We start from the raw sequence: 27523 nt of genomic DNA on the forward strand, positions 1-27523 counted from the left end.
TAGGATGAGCAGTCCCTATCCTAATACTGTCACGTTGGGACTTTTGGCACAATAAAGTAAAGGTTGTCTGTTTTAAGGTGCAAAGTCCCGCGTAAACGCTCGGCGTAAACGTCTCACAAATCACTTTCGTTTCAAGTTAATAAGAAGATGTTTAAAATGATCTGAACATTTTTACTCCACCGGCTTACTCGTTCATTAGCGAACCTGGAAGAACATTGGTCCTGCAAGTCGAAGGTGCTGTGTTCAAATCCAAAATGATCCACAGTGGATTTTTGACGTGCCCATTGTCAGTTTTCATCTCTGGAGTTCTAATCATGTCAAACCCTGCGTCACTCCCCTACAATTATACGGATTACCTGCGTTAGCCATTGCCTAAGGGACTCAAGTTATTCGGGTATCACCGAAATACAAACATACTTCTCTTTATCAATTGCCGACAAATAAAAAGTAAGAGAAGTAAGATATTATGAATATTCATTAAAGAGGAGGTTACAATGGGCGGCGCTTTCTGATGTTTACTCCCCGCCAATGAGTTGACAGATAGCGAGTTCGCCGCAACTTGCACTTAGTTTGTGCCCTATTCGCATGTCATTGAACGTCATAATAGAAATGACCGGGACAACTTATACCTAACTTCTCGTCTAAGGAACCAGTAGATTTTTATATATTTCTACCAGATATACCCAAGTACCACACACGCTGATGAAGATATCACCATTTCTATAACCAAATTGGAATAGCTTTATTGGATTATACTCAAATCTTTCCGGAATGGAATTCCGATGTTCCTATTGTTTTTTCGCTTTGTTTTTCCTTGTTTTAATACCCAACGGTGCTTCAGGATATTGGTGGTAAGTTGACTTATCATTTTTACAGGACGATTCTTTTTTATTTTCATTCACTTACCAATACTTTTACATTTGTTATCACAAAGCGTTATTTTAAGAGATGGTTAATTTCGACCTAATTTATATTCGATTTATCCACTATTTTTGTCAACATGGTCAATGTATTTTGTAAAGAATCAATCGAACAGCATTTTAGTCGCGGTCTGATGAAACTGGAAGGTGCCAAAGTGATCGTTTGACGTCGATAACAAAAGGTTTCATTTATTGGATATATGAGAAGCACATGGAGAAACAGGCACACACTTACGGCTTTTAAGTGTTTTTTTAATAAGTGTTAAGATGTTCATGTTGAGTTTTAAAGGAGTATTTCGTGATCCATAGCGGCATCCCCAACTTTCCTCAAAAAAGTTGAGATTTTTATACCACTGGAAACCTCTGGTTACATAATTTAGGCCTACAAAAAATTCTTGCAGATTTCGTTTAGCAAAAATACCGTCATCGTTCTGGTTAACCAGAACGAAATTACAACACAGTGGCCCATGGAGCAGTGTCATGCACATGATAATCATATACAAAACCATGATAAACTCGCAAACGCCAAATCGGAATCAACTGAAATTTTGGGAACCATCCTTTTTCGTGGATATCTACTGAAAATGTCATAAAAAAGAGCACGAAATACTCTTTGAACAAATCCTTAGCAGAAATCAACCTACTTATCATGTTGTACCAGAGAAGATGATTCGGAAGATAATTGATCATAATTCTGTGATATTAATTAGCATCACCACGGATATAAGACAATAAGGAAATAGAAAAAAAAATGTATTGTTGAACTCTGTTACCTCTACTGAGAAATTATTACAAGAACCATTAAAGACAACTTCTATAAAGAAAACAAACAAGTTGAGACATTTGGCCATACAGACGATGTGCTGACAACATAGCTTGTCGATTTCGTTGGTTTGATGTGGGAGGCCCGCATGAGATTGGCGACATGCTATTTGTTGCCGAAAAACGATTTTGACACACCGTTGTTCTTGTAGCCGTAATTTTTAATTTGGCTTTGATTCGATCGCTTATAATTCAATCCTTCTCAATATAAAACAGTGAAAAGAGCTGATAAATATCTAATTACGTGAAATTGCTAATCTCGATTTATATCAAGTTGCATACATCGCTACGTTTTTGCCAATTACAAGATGTACAAGAAGTCAAAGAAATATAAAATGGTTATCGATGTGCAGGAGAATGATATATCCTTGATATGTGTAAGGAGTTCAATATGATTTCTTCGATATGATCTTTGAATATTCGGCATTTACACGAGAAAGTCTTTAAAGATATACTACCCCGCCCGGTATAGGCTACATTGTACTACCATAATTATCTTCCGAATCGACAACTTCTAGACACGGGCTTAAAGAGGATACTTCTGCAGCTTTCTGCTCAGATTCGACTTCTGCTATCTTCAGGAGAAAGAAGATCTACAATAAGATAAAATATAGTACTGCAACTTCCACCATTAGCAAAAGCTAGCAAAAATGGTTTCATCTCCAAACCAGAGAAGATGAGAAAAACATCTTTTCTGTGGCAAAGTTCAATAACTTTCATTCAACCTTCATTGATATGAGCTCAAGCCATCGAGTATGAGTTCGTTCCCAACACCATGAACACATTCATATGGGGTGTATTCAACTGCGTCATCAAATTATCTGTCAAACTACTAAAACAAACCCGCGTGTAATATATCGCACTATCAAAGTTTCATCATAGGGAACAAACCAAAAGTTCGATGATGTCCTACATGTACATGCACTTTTAAAGCTTTGACCATGTAGACAATCGAAACATGGTCTATGGTCATGGGCGTCAATCCCCCCCACATACACACACCTTTCGGCAAAATAACCCATTTCTTTGCTGAACCCTTACTATGACTATCCATACATCACACAACATACACACAACAAATATAGCATTTTGGTGTCGGTTTATTGCTGCCAAACGAGAAGCACACACTGTGCCATGCTATAGGGGAAAGTGGGGGTAATCCCGGGCACCTTTCGTTAAGGCTACACAGGTTCAAGATTAAATAAAGTTCATCAGTGAAAATCACATCAATGCAAAGTAGGAGTAATGTTCTAACTAGCAACCAGTTTTTAATAACTCAATATCTCTAGTTAATAAGTTATAATTAAAAAACAAAATGGAAAAAAATGATGGGGTAATGCCGGACACGGGGTAATCCCGGACACATGATTGTTGCTAAGAGGGAAAGTGGAGTAGGATGATAATCCCCTGAATGTATTAGGTACTTCTGTACCTCAAGCATACAACTATGCTATGGAGGCTGTTGTTGTTGTCTATATTTTCGAAATAACAAGTGTCCGGCATTACGCCATCTGTATAGAGACGCATGTGTGTCCGGGATTACCCATCACGGTCCCGATTTATTTTTTCAGTGCTTGTTCTACTTATCCATTTTTAAAATACCAAAATTCATACATCCAGCTAACAATCAAGTATCAAACATAATTTTCATCCATACTTTATCTGTGTCCCTTGTCGCATTAACTGTCAGCCAGCTAATAAATCACTTTTCAGATAAAAAGTCAAAAATTACAATTTCTGTTTTTTCGTAATTTTCACAAAGAAAGGCGAGACCCAAAGCGCTGGTAGTAGGCCTAGTATACGTGAGGTACACCTTGAGGTAGCTAATACCCTAAGGTAGTATAATAGTGACACCCTTCTCCGTTTAGCTGCAATCGACGTGTCCGGGATTCCCCACAGTCCGGCATTACCCCACTTTCCCCTACAGAACTAGGATATCATGCCTACGCTAATACAATAGGGCAGCCTACCACAGGATAACTAGGGGCTGCGCAACCTCAAAAAAAACTTGAACACAATTTTTATTTCTTATTTTTTATTTTGTTGAACAAGAAAAATCTGAGGGCATAGTACTTGGCTCCTGCCTAGGCTATCCCATGCCAACGTGGTGTTGATTCCTTCCTTCCCGCTATAAACAATCTTAATCGACCAAAATCCCACCCGAGACTAAAACTGGCTTTAATAAAAATATTTACTAATGATTCTAAACAATCATGCTTCTGAGAAGAAGCAACTTGACACACACTACTTAAATTCAACTGCGCACCAGAATAGAACGTGTTGCCGTGATAGAAACCGAACCTGAAGTGAGGTTACTCACGCACTCTCCCACACAGGAATAGTCATACTATTACGTAACGCAAAGAACATCAATATATTCTTATTCGGGGCTCTCAACCGAATATATTTTCATTTTTTGTATTTTCAGCCACTTTTGACAATTCCGGTCGATTGCCCCCCCCCACACACACCTTTCAAGCCGGATTGGCGCTAATGTTCATGGTTAAACATTTTAACCAACCATCATGACCATGTGAACCACACTATATTGTTAGTTAAAATTTTAACCAACAAGTTTAAACTTTTTAAGTTTCAGAAGTTCCCCCTTAAAAATTTAACCAATTACCCAGCAAACACAAAACGTTTTCGACATCATTCGCAAAAGGTTATAAAAGGTTGTCAGAAAACGTTTAAATGTCGGGTTATATAAAGGGTACATTAATGGTATCAAACGTTTTTATAACATTAAATAACATTTGTTGGTAATTTACTGCTGAGCTGCCTGAGCAAACACAAATGTTTTACAGAAAACATTTAAATGTCGGGTTATATAAATGGTATAAAAACATTTTAATAACATTCCAAAAACATTTTTGAAAACTTGGTACAAATCATTCTAAACAGAATGTTATTTTGGGGTTGAAAAAATATTTTGCAAAGAATGTTTGCCCAAAATATTTACAATAACGTTTTTAAAATGTTTTCACGACCTTTATATAACCCGACATTTAAATGTTATTAAAACGTTTTTTAAAAACATTTTAAGAACATTTCTGTGTTTGCTGGGTGCAAATATTTAAAATATTTGGCCAAAAATAGTTTACAATGACATTTCGAAAACATTTTAAAAATATTGTTGTAGTGCGTTTTTATACAAAACGTTTTAAAACGATTTCATGACCTTTATATAACCCGACATTTTAATGTTATTAAAACGTTTTTACCTAAACCCAAACCCAAAATATAACTTATTTAAAACGTTTTAAAAACGTTTTTGTGTTTGCTGGGTAGGCGCTATAGGTCACCTGATAATCCGCGTTGGATTAATTTGTAACATGTGTTTTACGGGGTGTTTTAACAGTGTATAAACGAGTTAGGGAAGGAGGTCAAAAAGTCCGATTTAATACGCGTACGTTCATCGCAACTTTCGGGCTGGACTTTTCAACATATTCACACCTACGTTTCAGGGAGGGGAGAGGAGAGGGTCAGCTTCCTATTGAATAACGGACTTTCGTTTAATAAAACGTCGTCGACTTTTGGTTACACCCCTTATAATTAATTATATCGATATTCAGAACAGTAATTTGATATAGCTACCGTCAAAATGAATGCGCAGTCGACCGATCCTTACATGGAATTAGATTTTGTGTTTTTATGACCTTTATTGGTGACTATTTTAAGAAGCGTAAAAAATCTATTTAATGAACTTTAACTTATAACCATAAAACAACAAAATTAAGAAAGAATCCTTTCTCCCATGGGAAGAACTTCGAAGAAAAAGATATAGCTAAAGATGAGGATTATTTATTTCTTTGATTCGGAGTAGTACAAAGGTGCCGCCTTTGTATGTCTCCAAAAGGTGGGGTTGGTTTGAGCATGATATATTTTGCTATTTGAATCAATAACACGAATCCAATAAAGTTGGTAAACTGAATAGGTTGTAACATAAATATTTGACATGCTTATAATCACTGATATAATATGATCGTAATCCTCTGATATTACTTGGTACTTGGTTTTGATCAAGCTATGTGTGTGTAATGTGTCGAATATTTGATCATAACCGTGTTGGATCTTTATTTACTCGAACTAAATAAATTAACATTTAGATGGGAATGATAGAGATAAATGTTTGTGATTCGAAATATTCTCTTATTGCCATTAGCATCTATTATTTTGTCAGATTTGTTAGCAATGCACTCAGGGCCGGATTTACCATAGGGCCAAATGGGCTCGAGCCCAAAATAGGGCACAAAAATTGCATAATTTTGCGCGCACTGGCCTGTTATATAGCAAAATTCAGCTTCAATTTGGGCTAAAATAGTCTACTTGAATTTTTTTCGCGCGCAAATGTCCTAGTAAAATCTAAAAACTTGGCCTCTTGAGTACACATGCTTTCCTCACGGTGCGTTTGGGGGCCTCCAAATTTTGGCCTGGCCCAGGGCCCCAAAAGGTAAATCCGGTATTAATCTTTTATTTGACATTTGCCCCCTTATTCAATTTACCATTTTTGAAGAGAAACCCTTGTAATTGAAGAGATACCTTGTAAGTCCCCCTCTGAAGAGGAATCTATTAATTTTGATAAATTTGTTTTAAGAGTGTAGGCATATAAGTTTGGTTTATTCGTTGTATATTGTCAGACAATTTTTAACTATATTCATTTTTATAAAATGAGTATATTGACAAAGAACCTGTGTGCTTTTTAATTAATTTAAGGTATAGTGTAGCATTAAACAAATGTAAATTACAAACAACCCTAAAATAACCTAAATTAGATCGAGGCCTGGTATGTGGAAATCATGTATATTAGTAATACAATTTTCTTCAACAAATCCTCCTGCATCATCCATATAATCGTTTAACAATTCTCTGCAATGACCCGAAGACTTGTCATAATAAGAAAACATCATTTATCATATCACTACACACACACACTCAACTCCATCCGATGAGAGAGGTTTAATTGGACATGCCGAAATCCATCATTACCAAACCACCTTCCCCCTGTTTTTGTTTTTAAGAGGGTACTACACCCCTGCCCAATTTTGTGCCTATTTTTGCATTTTTCTCAAAAATTGTAGCGCATTGGTAACAAGTAAGATATGCATATTATAGGGGCAAGGTCTACAACTACTACACTGAAAATTCAGCAAAAGCAAGTAGTTACTGATTTATTGATCAAATATTGGTTTTCCCTCATTTTTGACTGTAACTCCACAACTGTTGTCTGTGTTGAAATAAAATTTCCAGTGCAGTATAGTTGTAGTCCTTGCACCTATGATATACATATCTTATTCGTCACCAATGCGCTATAATTTTTGAGAAAAATAGGCACAACATTGGGCAGGGGTATAGTACCCCTTAAAGACGTTTGTGCAATGTATAATAGGCCTACTATACAAGTCATAATTTCTTATCAAGAAAGTCGAATCGAAAGTCGTGCTCTAAAGACCGGCATTCAGTGACCCAGCAAAAGTGTAACAAAATTGTGATATACATTACTTAAGTGAAAGATAGAGTCAAAGCCATACCCAGTGTAAATGTTGGGTTATAATATAAAAACGTTTGAATAACATTCAAAAAATATATTTGAAAACTTGATGTGAAACATTTGAAACAGAATGTTAGTGTTGACAAAATATTTCGCAAAAGGAATTAATGTTTGCCCAAAATATTTTACAATAACGTTTAAAAACGTTTTCATGACTGTTTTCGGTGATAAACCAGGTTTTTCGATTGATAAATCTGGTTTCTCGATTCGAAAAACAAAGCTTCTCGATTTGAGAAGCAAAGTTTTTTGAAAAACTTGATTTCTCATGAGAAACCTGTGTTTTTCGATCGAGAAACCAGGTTTTTCAAAAACCTATCTTATCGAATTTGATAAAACTGGTTTTGCGATTTGAAAAAACAGATTTATCGATTCGAAAGCAAAGTTTTTGAAAAACTTGGTTTTTTGAGCGAAAATGTATTTGTTTTTTTCGCCGATAAACCTGGTTTATCACTTGAAAAACCAGAGTTTTCGGCAATAGACAACGCTATAATTATTATCAACCATTTTGTACAAATATCTAGAGTTTCTATATATATATAATAATGTGAAATTATGTCCCTTTAAATTAACAAGATGCCAGAATCATTATGACAACAATGATGTAGTATCGTCGGAAGTCATCTGTCTTCGTCTAGTTGGCATATTTATTCATCAATAATAATTACGATATACAAATTGTACAATTGTGTATTTATACTTTTTCAAATGACCATATGTTGTATGGGTGAAATGTTTGCCCTCTATTTATCAAAGGAGTTTGTACGTGCTCTGATCTTTAATTATACCCTTAATCAAATTAAGGGCTCGGATAGCAACGTTTGCACAGTATTATTTGTGGGACCTGTGAGCATATCAGACACACCAAATTGTAATCTGAACACGACGTACGAGGAATGTCCTTCTCATATCAAATAATTATCAAATTTTATGGTAAATGATTAAAAATTGATATTTTTGACAATTAACAGTCCTCAAAGTAAACTTTATCAATCTGATGAATAAATATGTACTTAAGTGTATGTACATTGTAGCTGGGAGGAAACGCCGTCCATCATTTGAAAATGTTAGGTCTTGGGGAACAAAATGCATCCTTGGTGTAGTACCTTGGACATTTCTTAGTAAATATTTTACAGGTAGTAGTGTTTTATGTTTTACCTTAGTGCTCATAGAAAAAAAAGGTTCCAAATAGAACCTAAAAAGGTTCTTAATCTATCCTGCATCGTGTAATTATGTTCTATAAAGAACTAAAAAGGTTCTGCAAATGACAGAAAGAACCATTTTAGACATGAACAGGGTTCTGTTAAGGGCTCTGGTATGAGCGTTTGGACAGTATTTTTGTGGGAGATGAGAGCACATCAGACATCGAATTGCATTCGGAATACGAAGAATGTCCTGATATCAAATAATTTTGATTTTTTGAAATTCGCGATATACAAATTTTTATGACAAATTTGCATGATATTTTAAAATTTGTGATATTTAACAGTTCTCGAAGTAAACTTTATTATCTAATGCTTAAAGTGTATGTAGCTGGGATGAAAAGCCGACGATTATGTTGAAAATTTTCACCTTTCGTATTGAAGATATGGATTTTTCCCCAAAACACCTGTAAAATATCAACTATCAAGTTTTTAATCATTTGCCATAAAATGTGTATCATATCGCCAATTTCAAAAAATCAAAATTATTTGATCAGAAGGACATTCTTCGTATTCAGAATGCAATTCGATGTCTGATGTGCTCCAATGTCCCACAAAAATACTGCCCAAACGCTCATACCAGAGCCCTTAAGACCAGAAAGAACCATTTTGGGTCTGAAACTTACTAGCCCTTTTCTCTTAACCTATCCTGCATGTAGAACTACAGAACCTTTTTCTAAGTTTAGAACTTGAAATTGAAATTAAGGCTACAAAAACAACTTAAAAATCGGTGTGTGAAAATCGTTTTTCGGCAACAAATAGCATGTCGCCAATCTGATGCAGGCCTCCCACATCAAAACGACCAAAGCGACAATCTTTGCTGTCAACACATCATCTGTATATAGCCAAAATGCCCCAACCTCTTTATTTTCGGTATATATTTTAATATTAAAAGTTGTCCTCAGTAGTTCATGTATAACGTTTTCTAGACGTAATAGGTAAAAAGATTTAAAGCGTTGCAGTTTTTCGACGTGTTGGATTTTCTGTAGTAAATGTGAAATAGAATTAATCAATTTGATAATATTTGTTAATATGCAATATGTACATATTATAAGAAGCTTAAATAATTAGTCACTCGACAAAATACGTTCAAAGTCCAAAAATAATATGTTGAGTGACAGATACATCGCAAATGTCTGTCTGCTCGGGTCCAGTGTTTGCACGACCAATATGGTAAATAATATTTATTTGTGCTATGAATTTTGCATTTTTCTCAAAAAATAATAACACACTGATAACAAAAGTTATGTATATCATAGGGGCAAGATATCCAGTTAGAATTTCAGTGAAGATAAGCGGTACGTTATTTATGATAAGAAAAGAGGTACCGCTAGAATGTACCTCATTTCTTAACATATAATGAACCACTTGTCTTGAATCCAATTACTGTGAAGTAATTGGATCCCTTGCCCCTATAATCTACATAATTTTTGTTACCAGTGTGTAGTTATTTTTTGAGAAAAATGCAAAATTAGTCACAAAATTTACCAGGGGCTGTACCACCTTAAAGAATTTTCAATGTGTTGACCATGTTATCGTGCCTCTAACTCTATCCAAAGAGGATAGACAGCATCCCAGAATACACCATGTGCTGTGTAGGCCTACATGCCAATGATGCGAAATTTGAGTTTTTCAGCCAGACCAAGCCATGACATAATGACATACGTCTTACAGATAGACCTACATGTACAGAATATACACACATACGCCAGAAAATGATTGTCATGTTTTTTCATGTGCAGCTTCCAGTTTCATTCTAATATATTTTTGCATGTACTAAAAGTATCAGGAACTGCCCTAGTGTTATGCCATAATAGCCATCCGATATGTACGTGTTAAAGGTCGTGGTCTACATACATCAATGAACATCAAAAGAGAAGCTTGGTTGATCTCCGTGTCCAAAAATGACTGCTTCCCATTTTTCATTTCAATTTCATATTTAACCCTTATTTCATCTCACTTTCGCGAGATCTTAATTTTTAAACACTTGTAATACATGAGACCCCCAGTTACGTGTACCACTAAAATACCATCCAAAATATATAGAACCCCAGCCCCGAACCCCAGTGATATTGCTGCTGTAAATCCCTTTTCGTGTATGCTCAATGTGAACTTGCATGCACTAGAACCAGGTACTTTCTGTTCAGGGACTTCTGGCAAAAGCATGGTGCATGTGGTGATTATCTTATTTGGCCTCTATCAGACCTATATAAGCGGTATACCCGGTATTTACATGGAAGTGGGTGCAATCTTAAACTCAAGAGTGAAAACTTGAAACTGTCTGGATAGGTCACGCATGCATGCATTAGAACAACAAACACATTATTGTATCCGATACAGATGAAGTTACCTGTTCGCGTTGAGAAACGATACTGATCAACTTTGTTCACAACATATTGAACTTAGGGATGTAGTCAAAACTCGACCGGCGGTTGAGCGGCGGTTCCGTCCGGGTTTTATCTATTGTTTTAAACAATGGAAACCGGACGGAACCGGCGGCCAAACGCCGGTCGAGTTCTGGTTTCATCCCTTACTACATTGTAATTTAAATGAAAATTCTGAAATAGTATGAGGAGGGTGGGGGTTTGGTGGGGGTTTGGAAAATATAGGGGGATAAAGAAAAATTGGGTCCTAAAAATAGGGTGGTTTAAAAAAAATCAGTCCTCAAATAGGGGGAAACTCGAAACTCGGAAATTGAAACTCGAAACTCGAAACTCGAAGATTAACAACACACACACCCCCACCTATAGGCTATATAGGCCTACACCCCGTCCCTGTGCAGTGTACTGCACACAACGAAGCGATTGTACATGTATATTAGGCTAATAATAGTGTGCGTTTTCCAGGTTCGGGGTTTCCTCACAAAATGAAATTTGTTCTTATTCGGCAAACACGCGCTAATCAAAACTCTTAAATGGGGAAACATATTTTGTTTCGGTTTTACTGGGACATTTGCGAGCAAGCACCCGAATAAATTTCAATTTCAGACCATTTTAGGCCCAAGGTGAATTTTGCTATTTGATGTGCCAAAATTGTGCAATCTTGCCCTGTTCTGCCCAAAAACACGGGTGCTTTTCGGGCTAAAAATGAAGATACATAGGGCAATTACACTGCTTTATTTTGTCTTTAATTAGGGCGTACCCTCCCTGGACAAAAATAGGAGGGGCGTGTGTCACCCCACACACAGCAGGTATTAATTTCTCTCAACGTTAAACATATCACTTGTACACTTTGTTATCAATTTATTATTATTTTGACATTCGTCCGTTTTTAACAATCGTATTTTCAGGTTTATAAGTCAACTTAGTGCAGTAGGAACACGTATTCTATGCGACAACATCCCTGGTCTCGTGGGCAGACAGAGACAGCTATGTCGGACATATCCCGACGTTATGGTTAGCATCGGAAGAGGCGTCAGAATAGGAGTCGACGAATGTCAATATCAATTCCAAAATAATCGATGGAACTGTAGCACGCTGGACAGAGATTCCACAGTGTTCGGAAAAGTTATGTTAAAAAGTAAGTATAGATGACGTCCTTTGCACGCCACAGTCAGTGATCTTGTCTTTAAAAAAATCCAATTTCAAATATTGTATTTCCAAAAACAACCAAAAAGTGAAGAGATTCTCTTTGATATCTTGCATGCAGCAAAGTGGCACAATTGAAGTATGTTACCATGGTTACGGGCACGGATAGCGACGTTTTCACGTATTTTTTGTGGGAATTGAGAGCACATCAGACACATCAAATTGCATTTTGAATACGAGGAATGTCTTTCTGATATCAAAGAATTTTGATTTTTTTAAATTTGCGATCTAATACAAATTTTATGGCAAAGTATTAAAAATTGATATTTTTGACATTTAACAGTCCTCGAAGTAAATTGTGTCAATCTAATGACATGTGCTTAAAGTGTATGTAACTGGGAGGAAAAGCCGTCCATCATTTGAAAATTTTGACCTTTCGTATTGAAGATAAGGCCCATGAAAGTCAATTCCGAGTTTATCGTCACTTTTTTTCCAGGTTGGTGAGGTGACTTTTTCATTTCTCATTATTTCATCAGATGTTTGCAAAATGGAAAATAAATGCGACGAAGAAATTTTCACCAAAGGTAGGGACTAGAAAAGTTAGAAAAGAGCCTGGTTTTGCTTCCAAGTTATGAATATGTTTTACAAACAAAAATATATGTTTCCAATTGCTAAAACTGGTGAAAATATTGATACTTGAATAATGAATTATTTTGGCATTTTTGACAATTTGACGCGGGCGGGGGACGGTAAACTCGGAATCGACTTTCACGCGCCTCATACATTTTTTTTTCCAAAAACCACCTAAAAGAGTTAGGTCTTTTGGGGAAAAATGTATATCTTCAGTACGAAAGGTCAAAATTTTCACATGATGGACGGCTTTTCATCCCAGCTACACATACTTTAAGTATATCATTAGATTTATGTGGTTTTTTTGCCATAAAATTTGTATTATACCGCGAATTTCAAAAAATCAAAATTATTTGATATCAAAAGTCTATTCCTCGTATTCAGAATGCAATTTGCTGTGTCTGATGTGCTCTCATGACCCACAAAAACTACTGTGCAAAGGTGGGTGACCGACGACGCCTTAACACCAAATTAACCTCATCTTTTGTGAGTCTCTGTTTATCAAAATCAATTGAAACAACAATATTTTGAAAACATTTCGGCCTATTATTTGCTTTGCTTATTCTTTATAAATCTGCAAGAGACGAGTACAGAAATCCATTGAAAACATCGCATTGAAAATAAACATATTTTTGATTACTTCTTTGAGTTGAATCCTCCGCCGAGCAACCTTATTTCAAACAAAAGACAAAAGTAATGTAGCAATGTTTTGAAAGTAATGTTTGACAAATAGTGATTCACCATGATACAACCGTTATGGTCATCATCATGAGTCGTCCGAAAAATCACATCTTTTTATTTCGTTCAAATGATGGTCAATAATCATGATAATATTGGTTTCAGGAGTATCCGTTTTTCTGTGAACATTTTGAAAAGGTGTCACCGATTTTGAAACGAGCAACAAAACCCACACACATTAAATAAATATAATTAAACTAATTATTCAATAATAAGAGTATCAAAGGTCGGTGCATTTTGATGTATTTAAGGGATCGGCCCTGATGATGAATCTTATTCCCACACGATTCACAAGCCAAGAAGCTCCAAGCCGGAGTTCGTTGTTCTGAAAACGTGATATGAGGACAACTTACAAGCAGTGGCGGCACTAGGGGGGGGTGGAAAGAGGAGTATTTGCCCCCTCCCCAATATTTGCCTTGTCCCCAGCCCCCCAGTTTTGTGGTAAAACCCCAAAATTACGTAAATGTCTATTTTTTGCGGCAATTTTGCGCAAAATTTGTCGATTTTGCCCCCCTCCCCAATGCCCCCCCCCCGAAAAAATTCCTGGTGCCGCCACTGCTTACAAGTATAGACTAATGCTTCAGAAAGGCTCAATGTTATGCTTAAAGTAGAAAGGAAAAACAATTCGAAAATGTATGCATGGTAACAGTTAGGAATAAAGAAAAACAACTCGGGAGAAGGAATGAATTAGACGATGGTATATGGAAAGGTGGAGAAGAGATGGGTGGTTTAAGTTCAGATAATTTTTGATAAGGAGTAAAATGAAAAAAACACCAAAAGATATAGCCATAACAAAACCAGGGGGACGATGATCAAACCATCAATGAAAGAGGAATCCAGGAAAGAGAGAGAGAGAGAGAGAGAAGAACAAAAAGAGAAGGAAAGGGAGAGAGACGAAGAAATAAAGAAGGAAAAGGAGATGAGATTGCTAGGAAGAAGAAAGTTAAAGATATTGAAGAAGAATTTTAACAGATAACAAAAAGCAGAGCACAAAACAAAAAACAAAAAAAATAATAAAGGCGCAAAACCAGAAAGAAGAGCCAAGAGCAAGAGAAAACCCCGAAAACTGTAGTGAACTCAGGGAGTGAACTCTGTGTGACGACATTTTGAGCTTGAACACGAGAAGATGAATGTTTTCAAACCTATCAAGGCGCAATATTGAGTGCAACTTAGTTGTAAATCCCAGGCAGTGTGGTGATGATGGAAACTCTTTATAAAAGTCAGGACCCAATGCGTATCAATACCAAGGATACAGATACCAGCAACAAACCAGTAAAGAAAACACATATCGGTAGCTTGATATTCTGATGATGTAAATGAGGAAACCGTTGCAAAAACTAAATTGATTCAAAAAATGTATGCGATATTTTCTTGCGAAATAGAGCAATTTGACATGGATTGAAATTTACTTATACATGGTCCGAAGTAAAAATTTAAGTTTGCCGGTTTTTTAAAGTCACAATTAGAGCTTCTGTACTATTATACCTAATCTCAAGTTTGGTGGAATCGATTTAAGCAACGGTAAATTGACAATTCAGTCTGGACATGGTTAAGCCGAAAATATGGCGGGATCACCGACACTGTGCCGTAAAAGTTTCGGCAAGAATGTCGACATTTTCGAAAAGCTGCCAATCCACGTATTAAATACCCTGACGTATTTAGGTCTTTTTTTTCTTATAAAACAGTGTTTAAACTTTAAACACTTTTCTAAACACTAAATTGCACCATGTTTAATTACTAAACACCAATGGGCAATGTCAAATTCCTGAACATGTTTAGATAGGCCCCTACATGGTGCAATTTAGTGTTTAAAAAAACTGTTGAAAGTCTAAACACATGCTGAGCAAACACACAACGTTTTACAGAAAATGTTTAAATGTCGGGTTATATAAAGAGTATAAACGTTTAATAACATTCATAAAACATCTTTGAAAACGTTATGCAAAACATTGTAACAGAGTGCTGACTGTTGACAAAATGTTTTGCAAAAATCTTTGCCCAAAATATTTTACAATAACGTTTTAAAAACGTATTCATGATCTTTATATAACCCGACATTTAAATGTTATTAAAACGTTTTAAATAAATGTTTTAAGAACATTTTTGTGTTTGCTGGGAGTGGCTCACGACAGTGGCGTAGCGTCATAAGGGGTACGTGCCCCCAATCGATTGCAAAATTTAGAAAGTCCCATAGGGAAAACGGCTTGCCCCCCCCCCCAATCAGACTCGGTGCAGACCCGGTGCCCAACCGGATGACCCATCCACACGCTACGCCACTGGCTAACGATTAGAGTTTCCATTTATAAGTAAACATTATTTTCATATTGCCGATTGCGATTTCAGGGGTGCCATTTTTCGGCATTCGGCAACCACCATCATCCATAGACCTGGCAGACAACATATTATTTCAGTTTCGACATGTGCACTGCACGTTCATCGGAAACAAAAAGGACAAAGTTCAAATTGTGCACAAATTCCATTTCTAGACCCGAGTTTAAAAGGATAAGGAAGGCTATGGTTAACACTTAAAATATTTCGTCAGCAAGGGAGCTCCCTGATTTCACGATGTTCGTCATCATCAGGTGTGCCAATGACGACAGAGTTCACGTCCCAGAATCGGCAGCGGGCAGCCTGAGGGAGGTAGACCATGTAGACCTCATACATTCAGATGAAACTCATGAAAGAGTGCAGTTCTCACTCAGATAAAAGTAGCAGAGTGGAGAAGTAGTCCCGCCCGGTAGTCCCGTTGGCAAACCGCGACACCCCTTGAATATCATCGTACATGTATCAGAGTCCAGCACTATCAGAGTGCATTTTTTATGAGGCTTCCCTGATAAAGATGACATCCCTGGATGACGTCACGTATGATGTAAGGCCCATGTCACAGGGGAAATTCCCCGGGAAATTGCCCAAAGTTGTCAAATATTGTCAAAACAGTATAAAGTTACTCAAAGTTTCACAAAATTGCTTAACATTTTCTCAACATTTTAATAAAGGTCCTTAAAGTTTCACAAAATTGCTTAACATTATTTCAAAATTGCCTTAAGGAATCGGATAGCAACGTTTGCACAGTATTTTTTGTGGGACCTGACAGTACATCAGACATATCGAATACGAGGAATGCAATCTGAATACGAGGAATGTCCTGATATCAAATAATTTTGATTTTGTTGAAATTCGCGATATACGAGGGTCATTCAAAAAGTTCTACCTCCATCGTCACATCTCTGTTATCTTAGGTGCCAGGATATGGTGGTCGCTCAAAAATATTCCGCCTCTCTTCGCTCGCACAAATAGGTACATGTAGATGTTTTCATGATTGCCATTCTACATTAACTAGAATCCGAGGGTTATCCTCCGAGGAGTCGGAGGTCAAAATCGCCCATTATATCACCGAATCTGAACAGGTTTTCTATGTATATAGGTCTTCCGAGGCTCTCTTTCCCCGTTTCATATTTTAAGGGGCCTCTGGATCACCCTGTATGGATATCAATGTAGGAGGAGAATGCAAAGATGATGGGATTGCAATAGGCCTGTATTTGTTTTTATGATACCCATTGTTTCACGCTTAATTGCTCTTAGTACGAATAATAAGCAAAAGAATCAAATACTCTCGAATACAAAAGTGGGTGAAATTCCTGCTATCAATCACTATGATGATATTATGATCATGGTAAAATGGCATCTCGAGCATGTCGAGAGGATTCTTCTAGAGCAAAATTACCAAATGGCATAAATGTGAGTTGGTAAGAGTTTATGTAGCCATGATAACGTTTTTAATATGTCCCCATTAAATTTAGGAAAACTTTAAGAGAAAACAACTTTGACACGTTAGATACTTCTAAAAAATATATAAACAGATGTTTTCATTCCAGTGGCAAATGGGGGAATCCCTGGAATCGATTTCCGAATTGCACGTTGGTTTTGAAGAATTTGAAGTGATGTCGGGCTCACTCCGATTGTATGGTTGCTACTTACAGAACGTGTGATATTATTGATGCACAAAATCGACAGACAACATCTATGATTGATTTACGAGAGGGTATCCAAAAGTTTTTGACATCACCCAGAAATGAAGGAGCTATATCGATGAAAGTTTGTCAGTGTATAAATCACTGGTCCTTATGTACATTATGGTCCAAAAATGGTCTCATAAGTATGTTTACTTTCTTTACAGGTGGCGCTAGATGGGCAGTAGGCGCATAACCTTTTCATGATAAGATCCTCCACTTTCTTGAATTTATTCACTGTGACCGCATCATCCGTAAGTGATGGACGTCCACTTCTTGGCTCATCTGTGAGGGACATGTGGCCAGTTTGGAAATTCCTTTTTCAAAAAGCAACAGTGCCATATGATGGGCAATCATCACCGTAGATAGCTTTCATTTCATCATAGATTTCCTGAGCATTGTAGACCTAACCCTTCAAATGCAGGAACTTAATCACGCTGCGTGCCTCAATTTTCACCATCTTGCAGGTTATGTGACCAGTGATTACACTGACAAAATTTCATCGATATAGCTCCTTCACTTCTGGGTGATGTCAAAAACTTTTGGATAGCCCCTCTCGTACATATAAAATGAAGCATATAGACTATAACAATAAGCTAAATTCAAGGGTATAACCGGTAGCCTACATAATTATTTCATTCAGAACTTCTAAATTTGAAAATAACATTTATATTCTGTATTCAATTTTCGCAATTCGTTACCCTACCAATGTACGTTTTCATAATATTCCTTCACTGTAGTGTTATGTTTAACCTATAGAAAATATCAGTTTCATTATAATCAAGAACTGCTATAGATTAATGCCTAATTAATAATGTTATCATGTTTTAAGTCAGATCACATGAATGCCGACCGTCGGAAGTTGAAAACATATAGAGGGGACACTTAGAAGTAATTCGTGACTAAAGCTGCAACAATAAACACTTTGTATAACATCAACTGCCCCGAGCTATTTCGTCTTCAGTAGATAAGCCACAAACTGGTTCTGCGATTGGCAAAAGTTCTGATAATTACCATGATTAATCTTCCAGAGAGAACTTTTTATGAAGCGAATCACCCAGCAAACACAAAACGTTTTCGACATCATTCGCAAAAGGTTATAAAAGGTTGTCAGAAAACGTTTAAATGTCGGGTTATATAAAGGGTATATTAAGAGTATAAAACGTTTTCATAACCTTAAAAACATTTGTTGATAATCTACTGCTCAGCAAACAAAAATGTTTTACAGAAAACGTTTAAATGTCGGGTTTGATAAATGGTATAAAAACGTTTTAATAACATTCCAAAAACATTCTTGAAAACTTGATACAACACATTCTAAACAGAATGTTATTTTGCGGTTGAAAAAATATTTTGCGAAAAATGTTTGCCCAAAATATTTTCAATAACGTTTTAAAAACGTTTTCATGACGTTTATATAACCCGACATTTAAATGTTATTAAAAGGTTTTGAAATAAACATTTTAAGAACATTTCTGTGTTTGCTGGGTTCAAATATTTCAACACAATGTTATTTAAGTATTGACACAATATTTGGCAAAAATGTTTGCAAAAATAGTTTACAATAACATTTTTGAAAACATTTTAAATATTATTGTTGTAGTGTGTTTTCATACAAAACGTTTTAAAACGTTATCATGACCTTTATATAACCCGACATTTTAATGTTATTAAAACGTTTTACCTAAACCAAAAGCCAAAATATAACTTATTTAAAACGTTTTTAAAACGTTTTTGTGTTTGCTGGGCAAAGAAACAATCGTCTGGCTAAAAAAATTTCCTGCAGGGTTCTGCAGGTGCTCAAAAATCCAAATTACGAGATAAGCTTTTTTCATAAATCCAAAATCAAATCAAATTGATAGGCCTATATATCAATCAATACGTTTCACATATTTTTATGGGATCTGAGAGTACATCCGACTTATCGAATTGTAATGTCCTTCTGATACCAAATAATTTAGATTTTTTTGTTAAATTCGCGATATAATACACATTTTATGGCAAATAAAACTTGATATAAATCCAGATAGATTTTTCCCTAAAAAAACAAAAAATACAGGTCTTTTTTGGAAAAAAATGTATATCTTCTTTTTCAATCGATGGTCGGCTTTTTATCCCAGCTATATACACTTTAAGTACATATCATTAGATTTATTAAGTTTACTTCGAGGATTGTTAATGTTAAATATCAAATTTTAATAATTTGTCAAGTAAATTTATATTATTTCGCGAATTTCAAAAAATCTAAATTATTTGGTATCAGAAAGACATTCCTCGTATTCAGAATGCAATTCGATACCGTAAAACCTCGTCTACAAGCATATATAGTGTTTTAATGAAAGCTAAGTTCATACGAAACTATATAGCGGAAATATGCCAATTATACAAAATATTGGTCTTACAATAATACTTGTTCGTATATGCTTGGATCTGTCATTTATTTGCTCAAACTCCATAATGGCACCGGGATTAATTTAGCTTTCATCAGAAGCACTCTATATGCTTGTAGACGATGTTTTACGGTATGTCTGATGTGCTCTCGATCTCAGGTCCTACAAAATACTTTGAAAACGTTGCTTTCCGAGCCCTTTAATTTAAATCTAATGGCCAATTTTGCGGTGTTCGTGTGAATTTTATAATTGAATGAAATGTTAATGAGGTACGACGTACAGGCTACACCTAATATATAGTTTTTCCTCAGGGCTCATATTGTAGGAAAGGCCACCCTCAAATATCCTCACATAAATACAATACTACATCTTGTCCATTTATTTGTTTTGACCTTTTAACTGTCCCCTTTATTGTCCATTCTTTCCAGGCAATCGTGTTAGCAATTGATAAATTTCTATTTACACACCTCCGAAGAGGAAACATCACTGTGTTAACATGGGATGTGTAAATACAAAACATTGTGATAATCGTTACCCTTAAGATTTTAATGCAGTGTAAATATGTCTGAAATCAAGTCAATAATATCTACACATATTATTGACGACTTATGGTTCTTGATCTTTCGTGTGCCTTTGTCAATTACCTTAGGGCATGGACTGTATGATTTAAGTGAAAATCTTAGTAGCTCGTTGACCGATGGAACCATCGATATTATACAGTCAGTGGCAGATCCAGAGGCCCCCCTTTCGCCGGGACAAATTCTTGATCAAGTTTTTGCCCCAACCCCGGGGGAGGGGGGGGTGCCCGATTCCCAAGAACATTTTGTAAAATGTATTTCGAATGGCCCGTTTTAACAGTCAGCATTATCTGATCAAGTTTATCTGTATAGCGTTGAGCTACATTACCCGTCGTGGGGTGCCCCTCCCCCCCCCCCCTCGGAGTCGAGTAAATGTTGTCGAATGGTCAAACTGTCAAAATGGCTATATGGCTGTAATGTGTCAACCACCCGCCCACCTTATTCTCCAATTTTGGTACCCTCTGACTTCCATCTCTTCCCGAAGTTGAAGAAGGTACTTGGTGGTCTCCATTTCCCCCATCAGATGATATGGACCATTTCCTTGAGAGGTCCAAGATCCCGCCTTCTACACAGAAGGAATCCGCATGCTCCATGACCGCTGGACCAAGAGTGTTGATGTTTGAGAGGACTATGTTGAAAATGCATGTTTTGAAAAATAAATGCGTATGATTTTCTAAAACCAATTCTTTTTATACCATGGGCCGAGAACTTATCAATCACGCATCGTACATGACTCGTGTTTGATATTAAATGGAAAATAAGAAGTTATTGTTGCCTTCTTTTAAACAACAAGATAATCGAAAATGGCTGCCTTCTTTAAGAGAAACACAAACATTGTTTAAGTGCCGGGGTGACTTATAACATTGTACACAGTCATTAATACATTTTCTAGCTATCATGTTTGTTAAATTATTCCCTTTTTTCTTTTTCTTGCCCAGAACCAAGTCGAGAGGCAGCCTTCGTGTACGCAATCTCCTCCGCTGGTGTCGCCCATGCTATCACACGGTCTTGCAGCAAAGGAGAGCTCTTAGACTGCGCCTGTGATCCGTCAAAGAAAGGTAAGGACATTCACATAACATGAGGTGATCCCCGAAGTGATCGCTGGCGAGCTGACTGCCCCGAGAAGATACAAAATGTACCATCGATGAAGCTCATGAGAGAAAATTTACCAAGTATTCAGAGTTTGAGAACAGAATACAAGGATTGAGGTTGGAAGGCTTCTTGCTACCAAGTTGGTTGCCGGAAGTAGTTACGAGATCCAGGCTTCAACAGAAGAGAGATTTTAATCAAAAGTTATAGTTAGTAGAATCAAAGGCTTTCTTGAAATCAGGCTTGAAATCTATGCATTTGACTGCTAGACTGCTAAGGATGTGGATCTGCTGGGAACAGCTTCTCCCCGTGCTATCTTATGGGTCACTGTGATGATGCACATTAATTTTTTGCTTCTAAAATCCAAACCGAATTTATTATTCTCAAAACTTGGAATCAGAATTCTTGAGTGATGGGCCTCAATTTGAGGGTTTTAGTTTGTTTTTAGAGGTCTTTTTATTGAGAAATCCAGAAAAATTTCAATGTTCAAGTAAGTAAAGGTTATGTAGAGCATTGTCTTTTTTTAAAGACAGTTCTTGTTTAGCCTAAGAGTAACTTCTAAAATCTCTTCTTTCTTTTCAGGTAAAAGCCAAGATGGTCAAGGTGAATTTGATTGGGGTGGATGCAGTGATAATGTCAAATTTGCAAACGACTTTTCCAGAAAGTTTGTAGATTCACGAGAAAAAAAAGAACGTGATCCAAGAGCATTGATGAATCTACACAATAATAGAGCAGGCCGAAAGGTAACACAAACATAAACCAAAAATATCTATTTCTGAAGTGTAGCCAGAATTATTGGGTAGCAGAGTTTGAAGAAAAACTGCATGCACTTTTTTTACTCCCAGAGCACACCCCCCAAACACAAAAAGGTGGAGGGGCAGCAACACAAAAAAGTGGATTAATTAATAATTATGGTGAACCAAAAAGGTGGTCATGCACCAGCACCCCTGTTTATACAATTAAGGTGGTACTACACCCCTTGATAAATTTGTGACTATTTTTGCATTTTTCTCAAAAAATAATAACACACTTGGTAACAAAAGTTATATGTATATTATAGGGGCAAGGAATCCAGTTACTACACTGAATTTCAGTGACTCAAGACAATCGGTACGTTATTTGTGATAAGAAAAGAGGTACCGCTGCAATGTACCTCATTTCTTATCATAATGAGCCACTTGTCTTCTGGTCTTGAATCACTGAAATTTCAGTGAAGCAATTGGATTCCTTGCCCATATATATACATAACTTTTGTTACCAGTGTGTAGTTATTTTTTGAGAAAAATGCAAAATTAGTCACAAAATTTATCAGGGGGTGTAGTACCACCTTAATGCAACAATACAAGGTTATAAATATACTTTGTTTCAATGTTTCTTTTACAACAAATTGGTCAATTATGATCTGGATCTTACATTTAGATAAAATATTATGGTTACCCTAAGATGTAAAACAGTGCAGACATTCAGCAATCATTTACTTTTCCAAGTGATGTCATGTATGAACTAATTTGTGCAAATTTTACCAATTTTCCTGTAAATTCGAAACCCATATTAAAAGTACAAAATTTGATTCATACAAAACAAATGATTATTAAAGTCCATTCTTCTTTGGGTATCCCTGACATTTACTGGGCTATTCCAGTTGAAATCCATACACCCCTATGGAAGACATGACCTTTAATATCCCACACAGGGGGTGTAGGTTTCAAACAGGTTTCAAATGGAGTCACCCATTCAGATATCCCCATTTGAAATTCACACTCCCTGTGTGGGTGATTAAGTTTGTGTCTTCCATAGGAGGTGTGTGGATTCAAAGTGGAATGGCTCGATTTTGCTTAATGCTCTGCATGCTAGCCATAGAAGCTTCAACATAAAAAGTCCAAAGTTTTGAGATTTCTCAGAATATCATGAACTATCTTAAGAACCACTGAACCAATACTAATACTATGCTTGTCACTCATTTTAATGCATTTTTCATTCTGATTCCAAAGATGGTCATGGAAAGTTCTGAAAAATTGTTAAAACAAAATTTTTAAACTTGTCGTCTGCAGTCGGCACCTGTATGAAAAGAGTTAAACTATACAAGATTTCAGGCTTAATCTCCTATACTTTTGTACAGGGGAGAAAAACTTAAGGGTATACGAGGTATTGTTGGTCGAAGCAGCCAAAAGAAAAAATCGATTTTCATTATCTGAATCAATATATTATTGAAAAATAACACTTTGGTGTTTTGCAAAAGTTCATTCTACAAATCATACACTTTGAAAAGATGCTTGCTATATTGTTGTTAATGAGTTCTGTACGTTTTACAAAAGTGTTGTTTCAGCCCTCTTTACAACATAACTCAAGAACAACAGGACCTACAAAAGTATATCTGTTATTTGAATTTGCTATGAATTGAGCAATGCAATTTTTGCTAAAGCTCACTACCATTCGCAAGATGCTGTGAACTACTTTTTTCTGCTGCTTCGACCAACAATACATCGTATACCCTTAAAAAGGAGGAATTCCTCTCAATGAAAGAAATAATCTTATCCCTGAGATTTATAGTACATTGTACCTGAAATATTAGTTTTCTCCTTTTCATGTATACAGGCAGTGATGAAAAACATGAAATTGGAGTGTAAATGCCATGGCGTCAGTGGCTCCTGCTCAATAAGGACGTGTTGGCTTGCTATGCAAGAGTTCCGTAGAGTTGGCGACTATCTTCGTTTGAAATACAATGCAGCAAGTGAAGTGATCATGAATCAAGATGGCACTGGTCTTATTGCTGGAGGAAGGAATGTCAAAGGACCTACAAGATCTAATTTAGTTTACTTTGAAAAATCACCTGATTATTGCAAACAAGATCCAGACACAGGTAAGGTCTTATTTAAGGTGGCACGCAGGATCACTCAAAATGGGAAATTTTAGACATTATTTTGTATTGTATCTTTAAAAGTAATGATGATAAGTACATAAAAGTATACATTTTCAGAAAGGAAATGACACAAGGAATCCAACTAGCATGGCAGTTTTTGAGAAAAGCGCTAAAATTGATTTTCCATGCCAATTTTTTCGGTCCGCCATAACAACTTACTCTAAATACAAAAATTGATGAAAATTGCATATTTTTGTTCTAAAGACACAAATCTAGCAAGTGTTTCCTCAAATTATTGAATTTTTACTTCGTTTTGAAAATATACCTTAAAATATCCCAGATTTTGGTCAAAATTGAAAAAAAAAAAAAGTCAAATTTTTGACCCATATTTTTTAAAATGAAGGAAAAATTCAAAAATTTAAGAAAACACTTTCTAGATTTGTGTCTTTAGAACACAAATATGCGATTTTCATCAATTTTGATATTTAGGGCAAGTTGTTATGGCGGACCGAAAAAAATTGGCATGGAAAATCAATTTTGATGCTTTTCTCAAAAATCATCATTAATTTTAAAGATACAGTACAAAACAATGTCTAAAATTTCTGACTTTGAGTGATCCTGCGTGCCACCTTAACTTTGATGGCATGCTACAACTAAGTCCATACAACCATAAACATTCAGTTTTGTCATCAATGACCACCTTTGTATCACAACCAATAAGGTTCAGGACATTTTATGTTTTAGCTAATAGCCCCCTCTCCACAAGTATTTAATTATATTTGTACTTATAATTAGAGAGGGCAGCCTATCTGCTGTGTCATAGCATGACATCAGTCAATATGAGACATAAAATATGGTGGTGAGCCAACGACATGTAATCGTTAGTGCACGCTGGTTCGAATCCGAACGGTTCTGATTTTTTCTCTCCTTTATTATAATGCCAGTTTGTCTGAGCTCCATTTCTTTAATTATATTTGTACTTGTTTAAGTAGCATTTGATGCAAATTTTGTTACACAATTGTATGGGGTTATTTTTTAGGCCCCTGTAAGTGCCTAAAATAATCTAAAATGAGGATTTAGAGCCCTTTCCAGCATTCTCTAATCTTCATCTCCATAGACTTTACAAAGAACCCCATTCAAGTTTGTTACAATTTTGCACAAAATGCTAATTGAGCAAGTAATGAACTAGTTTCCGAAAATAATTGATCTGATCGAGCCCAAGAAGGCTGCAGAAGCATGTAGACATGTCAATTAACGTTTGAGCTAGACAAAATTGGAACATCAATGTTTTTGTTGCATCTCTAAAAAACATCCCCAGCAACATATTCAGAAAAAGGATTTAAAAAAAGTATAGTTTGACCTATCTCCGATGTACAGTTTTTGAGTTTTAGGCATAAAGGTCATATGTCAAATTTTGTTTTCAATCATTTTTCACAGGGGTAAAAAAATAAAAAATGCTCTGATTTTGATCAAAGTGGTCTCAAATTATTCCTCTTGGGACAACATTTTAAACAAAGAATAGTTTGCCATATCTCAGGTGTTTTATTATCTGATGGGCAAACCATGCCAAGACAATGGCCGCTTTGAACAAAGTGCTAATAAACTGAATCACGCTGCTTTACCAATTCTTGAATATTTTCTCTCTGATTGTAATCTCTGACACTTTGTATAATTTCAGGTTCTCTTGGCACCGCAGGACGTGTCTGCAACAAGAGCTCCCAAGGATCCGACAGCTGCGACGTCATGTGCTGCGGAAGAGGCTACAATACCATGAGAGTACAAAGAACAACACAATGTGAATGCAAATTCCACTGGTGCTGCTTCGTGAGATGCCAAGAATGTACGGACACTGTTGACCAACACACCTGTAAAGGTGATAAGTCAACCAAAGACCCTCTTGATTACGACAGAGGAGGGACTGGTGATGATACCGATGAAGACATTGTTGTGCAATTAACAGTACCAATTGACAATTCATTAGAAGCCCCTACAGAAGTAAGATCATCACAGACAACGAGTTTAGAAAAGAGGAAAAGAAAGCGCACCAAAAAGAAAAAATCTGAAAAGAATACGGAAGAAATTCGAGGAGAAATGGAAAGAATACTAGAAGAGGTTGCGCAGGACTTGAGAAGTGATGATAATGAGGATACAGATTATAGACAATTTTATGACAATGATTTCATTGATGAAACTGAGATAATTACACCATGAGAATTACAATGTAATGACGCTGCAGAAATCAAAATGTTGAATCCTGCCGAGAAGAGGTATTTAGAATGAATGATGCATCAAACCAGGAAAGTTGTTCTCAACTTTCCTGATCAAACCATTACTACTTCACATCAACAGAATCTTTGTGACAATGAAGGACAAAAAATAAATTTCTGAAAATTTCCCAAAAAATAGGTTTAAATTTTGGGAATAACAGAGTAGTATGAATTTGTGCCATATCTTGATAGGTTACTTGGCTCCAAATTATTTGTGGACCATACACAATACCTACTAGATTATTATCATCTATTCCAATTAGCATATTCATGTATTCATGACAAAATGGCAGATTTGCCATCCTGGAGTCAGCTTGTGCATCGCCTGCTTCGGCTACGATGATTTTGCGATAAAATGCGGATCAAATGAGCGATTATTATTGAAACGAGAGTCCATATAAAAGATATAGTGTTATTTAACTAATTAAAAAGAATTAATTATCATGAAATTGTACAATTTGAAGCTACGATATTGAAAAGGTGACAGGAGTCTTACGACGTTCAAAATGTGCGTACATATTGCTAATCTCAGTTCCAAGCTGCTGGACTGTGCTCCTTCGTTACAAAAACAAGGTGGATGGAGCAAAGACTAACATCTGATCTGGTCACAAGAGGGCGAAACACTTGAAATTTAGTGGTCTCTGGGTCTTGTGCCTACTTCAATACATTGGATTTCGACTAAAACCAAGGTTAACATACTGCTTAAAATTCATATTTCAGCTAGTGCTTCACAAATATTATGGTTTCCAAAAAACAAATATTTTGGTAGATTAAGGAACATTACATCCATATATCATCAAAATAGAGTTTTTGTGGTGAAAATTAGGTGGGTTTCATGAACCGTCGTGACGCTGTACAAAATGTGAATTTCAATGTGGACCATGCGTATATACCATGTGTTTTAGTATCAAAAAGGCAAATTGCAATCTAACTTTTAATAAA

General features: G+C 36.1%; 1 protein-coding gene across 1 annotated transcript; it reads left to right on the forward strand.

The window, feature by feature from the left end:
* Positions 1–27523, forward strand: LOC140159327 (protein Wnt-2b-A-like). Its single transcript, XM_072182768.1, has 6 exons — positions 1–851; positions 11782–12011; positions 21304–21423; positions 22037–22197; positions 24050–24314; positions 25993–27523. The coding sequence occupies exons 1-6, from the start codon at positions 772–774 to the stop codon at positions 26523–26525; spliced, it is 1389 nt and encodes a 462-aa protein (XP_072038869.1). The 5' UTR covers positions 1–771; the 3' UTR covers positions 26526–27523.

This window comes from Amphiura filiformis, chromosome 8 (genome assembly GCF_039555335.1).
Source record: "Amphiura filiformis chromosome 8, Afil_fr2py, whole genome shotgun sequence".
In the NCBI taxonomy this organism is placed as follows: Eukaryota; Metazoa; Echinodermata; class Ophiuroidea; order Amphilepidida; family Amphiuridae; genus Amphiura; species Amphiura filiformis.